At 39.1% G+C, this 8,289-nt stretch overlaps 1 protein-coding gene across 3 annotated transcripts in view; it reads right to left on the bottom strand.

The window, feature by feature from the left end:
- Window positions 1-544: 544 nt before the first annotated feature.
- Window positions 545-8,289, bottom strand: part of RASGEF1A (RasGEF domain family member 1A) — a 325,383-nt gene continuing 317,638 nt past the window's right edge. For all 3 annotated transcript variants that reach the window (XM_042457796.1, XM_042457797.1, XM_042457798.1), the window contains 6 exons: window positions 8,093-8,195; window positions 7,400-7,479; window positions 5,140-5,331; window positions 3,726-3,849; window positions 3,199-3,271; window positions 545-1,619 (listed from right to left, as the gene is read on the bottom strand). In XM_042457796.1, the coding sequence (XP_042313730.1) occupies window positions 1,595-1,619; window positions 3,199-3,271; window positions 3,726-3,849; window positions 5,140-5,331; window positions 7,400-7,479; window positions 8,093-8,195 (597 nt within the window). In that variant the 3' untranslated portion in view covers window positions 545-1,594. The remainder of the gene's footprint in view (window positions 1,620-3,198; window positions 3,272-3,725; window positions 3,850-5,139; window positions 5,332-7,399; window positions 7,480-8,092; window positions 8,196-8,289) is intronic.

Genomic DNA, 8,289 nt, shown 5'->3' on the forward strand with positions numbered 1-8,289 from the left:
TGTGAAAACAAACTCACTGACTTGAAGCCAAAGACAAATTACAAGATTGAAAACAGAGCATTTCTCATCCTATCCTCTCCCAGACTGCACCCACCTATGACCCAACAAAGCCTCTACAAAAAGCAGTAATGGGTTTGATCCTGGATATTACAAGATGGGTATGTAAAGACCACGGGAAACATGCTTTCTATGTATTTCATTCTGAGCCCAATTTTCAGTTCCCACCAACAACCTGCCACACATTCCCACATGATTCATAAACCCTTCTCCCTGAGGCTTTTTGAGCATCGTAGGTAGCAGTGGGGAGGACAAGATGAGAAATTAACTTTTTATGAACTATATCTGTAGAAAACTGGTGTCTAAGGGAGAAAGGTTTGGCCTAAGACGCTTTCACACTACACAGTTATAGTCCCCTTTAGATGCTATGGATACATCCTCTGTAATCTTGGGGTTTATAGTCTGTTGGGACACTAGAGTTCTCTGGCTTGGATTTCTGGTTCCCCTTATGCAAATCCCAAGATTCTAGTTTTGAATCAATGAGCAATGGCAGTTAAGGGGGAATGATAGTATTTTAATTGTATAGTTTGAAAGGTCTTTTAGTCTTCATCTCAGTATGCTTTTTCCCGCTCCATAAGTATACATTCAAACATGCAATTAATGTCAATCCTTACCATCTACAGTGGAACAGTCTAGGCAAAGCTTTACTACTGAATTCTGACAACTGTATAAAGTGGCCTTTAGAACAGAGTTTGTGAGAGGTTGACAAGTTAATGAGACAAAGAAAGCAGCATCAACAACTAAGGGTATCCAGAACAAGAGCAATGTAAAATACACCAAAACAAAAGTGACAAACCAGTGGCACCTTGAAGCCTAACAAATATACCATGACATGAACTCTCATAGGCAAAAACATCTCCTCCTTTAGATGCTGTGGATAGGAAGTTGGTTTCCTGCTTTCCGTAAGAATGAGGGAACAGGAGAAGCAAGCTCTTCAAAATTTCAGATGACACAAATGGGGTTATCCTTTGACAAGTGCTCTATGTTCCAACATCAGTGTAGTGATTCAGTGAAGCCAACTTCTACTAATGGGGGAACAATGCTCTTGTACCTCTATAGGACTGTGAAAGTCTTGATGCATCAATCCCGCATGATGGAATTCATATTCACGAAGTGCTGAGTGGCTCAAGGCATAGTGGAGCACTGAACCAGTTTGTGTGTTGAGTCCATCTGAGAATGTTCATGTATTAGGCGGAAGTAATCAAACATTAAAATAAAGATCTGGATGTCATTAGAATAAGACATTAGCATGAGACCACCCCCCCAACTGTCCATTTCATCTCTGAGAACAGGGCCCTGCCCTTGATTTCTTATAGTTTTTATATATATATATAAAACAATATCCTTCATTTTAAGTGCCTTAAGGTTCATGTGGAATATTTTGCACATTTTTTCTCTTGTAATTCATAAAAGGGATTGTATATACAAAACAGACCTCAACCAGTGAGGCCTTTCTTCTTCTCAAACCATGTCATTCATGATTTCAAAACAATGTTCTTAGTGTGTGCTTTAGAATCTGGAGCAAAAGTTCAAAATGTCAGGCTCTGTTGAGGAGAGTTGTCCTGAAAAGAAAAGAAGATCACATCAGCAGGTCAGCTTAAACTTTGTTCTCTTAATTCAGAGAAAGGAGTTACAAGACTCAACTGTGAAAATATTTAGAACTAGTTCATGTTGTTTACTAGCATGAATTTCAATCCATTTCAAATGTATGGGATCCTAGACCCTGACAGCCTGGCTTACTTGACATTTCTTATATTCTCTTTCCCTTGTGTCCTCACATCTTGTTCCTTTGCCAATGAACTGTGAATCCTTCACCCATGTGGTGAAGAGTGACCATGGGTCATATATTTGGTTATCAGTGCAGATATTGTTATCCCTTGGCTGAAGAACTAAACCATTTCAGGTCAAACTCAAGGTGTATCTTTCCCCTGTAAACTGAATTTGGCATGTGTACAGTATGGCCCTGAGTGCTAGCTTATCAAGAAGTGTTTTATTGTGCCACACATTTCAATCATTGCATGAAACAAAATTAAGATAAATAAGCTTGTAAAAAATTGAGATGAAAGGAGGACTTCAATACTTCCATTAAAAGTTGGGAAAAAACATTTCTCAGTATAGTCCAATTTAAAACACCAAATGCTCCCTGTAACCAGCGTTAGAAAAACTGGGGGAGGGAAGAAAAGAAAAGAAAAAAAGGGATGTCTTATTTTCTTTTCTTTGTATACTACATTTCTCATAATATTGTACCTCACAGCAGCTTACAACATAAGCCAAAATATGATAACCCTAAAACCCAATCATGATAGTAAAAAAAGAGAAAGCTGAAAACAATTAAAATCAATCTGTCTTGCATCCTTTTGCTAGAGGTGGAAACTTGGTAGGAAAAGTGTGTCTGTGTGTCAAAACAGCTTCTCACATCAAAAACTGAGAGATTCAGTGAACATTATTCACATCCGTAGCCCTTTGTTTATGTAGTATAGTTCAGGGACCCTTTCACACTACACAATTATAGTGCTATGATTCCACTTTAATTGCCATGGCTGCATCCTATGAAATCCTGGGGTTTATAATTTGGGGAGGCACTAGAAGAGCTCTTTAGCTGAGAATGCAAAACATCCCTCCCTAAACTCCAAATCCCAGGATTGCATAGGATGGAGCCAAACCAGTTAAGAGAGGAATTAAAGTGTTATCATTGTATTGTGTGAAAAAGCCCCAGATCTCCAACACCACAGGTATCTCTATTTTGGTATGCCTGCCATGTGTTGTTTCTCTTAGGACCAGCTAATTACAACTGGACAAAATACTATTAAAAAAGGACCTTTCCACACAGATGTTGGGATGAAAGAGTCGCCTGTGGAGTTGGGATTACTGTTTCCCTTGAAGCAACAGTTTTCCCAGTGGCAGCCCTTCAGAGCAAAAGTAGGCTAGGATTTTACTCGTAGCTGGAGTAGAATTAAGGAGACTTTAATATTTCCCTCTTTTCCTTCTTTTCTGAGCAAGCATTGGCAAGCCCTGAAGCTCTTTTCTGAGTATAGCAAACTTTGCATATGTGGGTCCACGTGTTGTATTCTGAGGACTCAGATATAGTAGTGTATTTGTGATAGCTCAATGACTGCAAAGAACCAAGGAGGGTTTTATTACCTCAGTGTCTTCCAGCTGTCTTTCTCCATATGATTTTCGGGGCCTTCACTTTCAAAAGATGCAATAAACAAAGCTGAAAGGGGAAAGGGGCAGGATAAATCAGAATATATGACATATCTTTATGTTATTATCATGCTGTCAAAACATCATTTGAAGATGTGTAAAGCAAGAACACATTGTTGGCTTTCATCTGCATGTTATCCCATCTGGTACAAGTTGTTCTAATTGCCTTTTGATCTCCTTATTACACTAGTGGTTATTACTGACAGTAGATTCACAAATATGTGTGCTTAAGTTTGCAGTTCTAGCCACAGAAGGAATAATCTTCTAGGAGCCTAGAATTATTTCAGTATAGATGTTATGTTGAAATTGTGTTGACTTTGTTATTATGTTGAATGGAATTATGTTATTTTTCTTCTGCATTCTGTCAAAGACTTAAAATATTCACAGAGGTAAGAAAAAGTAAGAGAAACACAAAGAGGCTGTGTGACAGTAACTGTATTTTAATAGAACAGCCCAAACCTTACCTTCTTCACTATAAATAGGTGCTGTGAGCAGATAACTCTGAATTTTCCTGTCCTTCTCAAAAGGACACTCAACCTGCTTCCACGTGACAAAGTCATGGATTTGCCTTGAAATTTCCCAGAATTTCTGCAGGAGAAAAATTAAAATGAAATATTAAATCACTCAAATAGTTTATTTTATCATCCAGATCTTTGGTCATACCTACTATCCTAGTGGTACAACCAGGGCTTTGTTGTTGTTATGTGCCTTCAAGTTGTTTCCAACTTATGACAACCCTAATGCGAACCTGTCACAGGGTTTCCTTGGCAAGATTTCTTTGGAGGGGGCTTGCCATAGCCTTCCTTTGAGGCTGAGAGTAGGTGACTTGAACTTGAACTAGCACAATTTATTTTATAGATCACTCAATTCAACTTGTTTTCCATAGACTACACAGCCCTATTTAAAAGCCAAACCCCATGTCCACAACCAGGAGATGAAAACAGAACATGTCTTGCTGAGGCACACTGTCCCTACCCAAACAATCAACACATAATTGAATACATATTAAATATACAGAGTCTGTATAACTTTCCTCTCATCTTTTCATTGCATTTTTTTTGCTATGCAGGAGTGGACAAAATGCCATCCTGGGGCTGCCTGTAGATGCCAAAGCTGTTTTTGTGGCCCTTAATACACTCTAGACTCCCAGACCACTTTTTTATGACCAAAAAAAGGTGAACTGCATCTCCCAAAAGTCTCCAGGTGGGCCTTTTCACCTTTCTATATACTTGCACTATACTGTTCAACATCAGAATATGCCCATTTCCCAAGTTCCATCCACTTCTGGTTTGATTTATCCAATCACCTTTTTGTGGCCATTTTGGAGGATACTGGGGCAGAAGATCGGCCAGTTACCTCCTTCTGATGTATTATGTGTTGACGCTACAATCGATTTCCAATTTCTTATCATCTGGCCATTATGTGATGTCCATTCTCATTTTCTAGTGATTAGAATTTAGCAGATGGTTGACCCAGAAAAGATCCTAATTTTTCTTGTAGCTGACAGCTTCTATTGAGCTCACTGCTCTAATTTAAAAATGTGAACAACAACTAGGGAAGAATTGTTGGGTGCCTTCAAGTCTTTTCTGACTTATGGTGACCCTAAGGCAAACCCATCAGAGGGTTTTCTTAGCAGGATTTGTTCAGAGGTGGTTTGCCCTTGCCTTCCTCTGAGGCTGGATGTTACTTGCCCAAGGTCACCCAGGAAATATTCATGGTTGAGTAGGGATTTGAACCCTAGTCTCCAGTCATTGTCAAATTCTCAAACATGCTGCCCAGAATAAAAACAGCCAAGGCACAACACTCACAGATTTACAGGGCATTCTCCTTAGATTTCCAATTCCTTTAACATTCATCATATGATTGCATGCTGATTACCTTGAAGTTAATCTGCCCATTGGGTAAATGGTTGGTGTGTATTTTGTGCAAGAAGTAGATATCTTTAATGAAAAGGTTGAAAACAGGGATGACTATTTTCTCCCGGCTGCTGTGTGCTGTCTGGGATCTCTGTGCTGCTCCTTGAAGGGCGGTTCGATAATTACAAAAGTTACTGGATGGGTCCATGTGATGCTGTTATGTTTTTTAAAAGAGAGAAAACAGTTTCTTATTAGGACTCTCATAAGTACAAATACAGATATTTCTTGTATCAACTTACAGCATTTTGGCATGGGCAGAGCTATTGCCTTTCCCATGGGATCCATTTCTTTCCAAATAAAAAAACTTTGGTGACCTGTGAGTTATTTCCACTAAAAAGTATTTTCTTGGTGTGAAGGGCACATATGTGAAAGGTTATGCACTCTTGAAAGTTAACATGTCTGACTAACTCATCTTTGGAGATGATGATTTATTGGTTGAAAATGACTTGTGTGTGTGTAATCATTTTACATTTTACTTTAAGCTGATATAATGGTCCAAGTAGGGGCAGACTGGCAGGATTTCCCAGTTCTCAACTTCTTCCCACTTGCTTACTGATATGAGTGAATATGGCTTGCCTCTTTTAGTTCCAATCCATAAAAAAATGTTTGTTTTTTGAAAAAACAACAACTTAGAAGTGCATAAATAGCTTCAGATGTTACCAAATCCATTTAATAAAATTGCTGCCTGTTTTTGTCTTTGCTCTAGAACATAGCTATATTTTCACTATGAAGAGTTAACTGGTGATTTTTAAAAAGACCTTTAAAAGCATGAAAAGTGAGATTTCCTGGGCATTTTTCTTATGCAGGTCTTTCTCCTATGAAATGTTGACATACTCTCTCTCCACCAGATGGCAGACTTCAGTTAGATATGAACAATAATAACTCCCACATAAATCAGGTGTGAGGGAGAAAAGAAAAATGTTTATTTAAAACAGTTCTGCAAGCATAGAGATTGTGATGACCCCCATCTTTTTATCGATATTCCAGGTCCTTTCCCTAAGTTTCATCTCTCATTTTTAATAAAGATCTTCCACTTCCAGACATATGGGCAACCTGCAATCCTCTTGCTTATCTCTAGCTCCCATCAGCATCACCAGTGGATAGGAGTGGTGGGAGCTCTTGTCTGGAATGACTAAGGGTGTCCATCCCTGATTTATGACAGCCTAAGAACAAAATGTGCAGGCGCTATCGTGTCCAATTGCTCAGTAAGATGAACATACTGTATGTTTCAGTCTCAAGGTTCTAGCCAATGCGTGCATAATTGCTGGAATGACTTGCAATCATTTTACTGGATTAAATTTATTGAATAAAAAGCTTTGTGTTTAAAGTTTTTGCTGTTTTGCTCTCACAATATCTCATGCTCCACGTATGCAATGGCTGAGATAATAATAATAATAATAATAATAAAAATTTTATTTATATCCCGCCCTTTCAATGTCTTGTGGCTCACAAAACTCTGCCAAGTGTTCCTCTTCTTCTGGTCCCATCCCACATGAGCACAGTCTATCATTCTGGGGAAGATATGGGACAGCCAGATAGTAGCCAGCTCTTTTTCTGTGGCTGGATGCACAAAGACATCAGCATCCTTTTGGAAATCCTGGAAGTCTTCTGGAGGTCCTGGAGGATGGTGTTTTCTTTGGGCTTCCAGCTGCACAAATGCTGCTGGCACTGCCTGGCTGTTCCCACAATCCTCCAGTCATCAAATGGCTTTGGCGGGGGGGGGGGACTACTTTAGGTTATCTGCATACAGATGTCTGTTAGGTAGAGGAAGTACTGGATGACTCTTTTCTCAATGCCTCTGAAAGGACAGTCGGCCCCGTTTTATACACGGATTTTTTATACACGGATTTAAGCATCCATGGTTTGAAAATGTTCAAAAAAGTATAGATTTCAAATATCAAACCTTGATTTTCCATTTTTTTTTATAAGGGATACTATTTGCTATGTCATTATATTTAATGGGACATGAGCATCCACGGCTTTTGTTATCCACAGGGCATCTTGGAACCAAACCTCAACGTATAACAAGGGGTCCACTGTACACAAGGTCTCCATATGTCACCAAGAGGATTGTGGCCAATACCCAGATACTAGCAAAAACACATTCTCAAGATGTCACAGAGCTAAATACTGTAAAACCTTCTTAGCTACAAAAGAAAAGAAATACACTACACTGTAGCTGTGAATTGCCAGAAGGCTTTGGCAAGGTTCAAAGCACTTACCTCTAATACATCAAATTTGGCTGTTTTGACTTTAGACCACGTTTTCTTTAGCCGGGCCACAGGACTCAAGTTCATACCAGCTAAAATGAGAGAGTAAACACACAATGAAAATGTCAAGCAAATATTTTAAAATGGTCCTGTGTGGAGATCATGCTGCTGGCACTGCATGAAACATCACCCAATGTTTTTACAGGCATACGTGACAACGGGAGGTGAATGCAAATGTAACAATGGGTACTACTAAGAATATTTAAGCGATTAAGAGCAGGCCATGGATTCTGAGTTCTGTTCCAACCATTCTGTTAATATACTTAATGAATTCCTGTAGGAGTTGGTGGTTTATCTAAAGCAGCTTTCTTCTGTTCTGATAATCTGTTTGTCACCCAGAGCAGCACTATTCAAAATGGTAGTCCTTGGAGTGCTGCAGGTCCCTGAACCAATCCCAGGCATGTTTCCAGGAAAGAAAGGAACAATTATAACCAATGGGCATAAATATTCTGCTGGTACCAGGCACACTGGAGGGGAAAAAAAAAATACTGTCGATTTCCTACATCAGCCTGAGAATACTGATCACTGGAATACTGGATACTGATCCAGAATACTTCATTTGTAATGGGAACTTGCATCCATCCAAACACCATGTACTGGCTCTGTCTCATACTGCCCTCTGGCATCTTGCAAAAAAGTACTCACAGATTATGGCCATCATTGAATTAAAGTTTCCAATGTTGAAGCACTCTCTGGCCACATCAATAAAAAATTCCACTATTCTTGTTCGCTGTTTTTTCTTCACCACCTGAAATTGAATAAAGATGCTTTAAGTGGGAGAAAGGGGGAAAACATTTACACAGTGGGAATGTTCCAACACAATATAAAAGCATTCACTTGAA

Source organism: Sceloporus undulatus, chromosome 3 (genome assembly GCF_019175285.1).
Source record: "Sceloporus undulatus isolate JIND9_A2432 ecotype Alabama chromosome 3, SceUnd_v1.1, whole genome shotgun sequence".
Lineage (NCBI taxonomy): Eukaryota > Metazoa > Chordata > Lepidosauria > Squamata > Phrynosomatidae > Sceloporus > Sceloporus undulatus.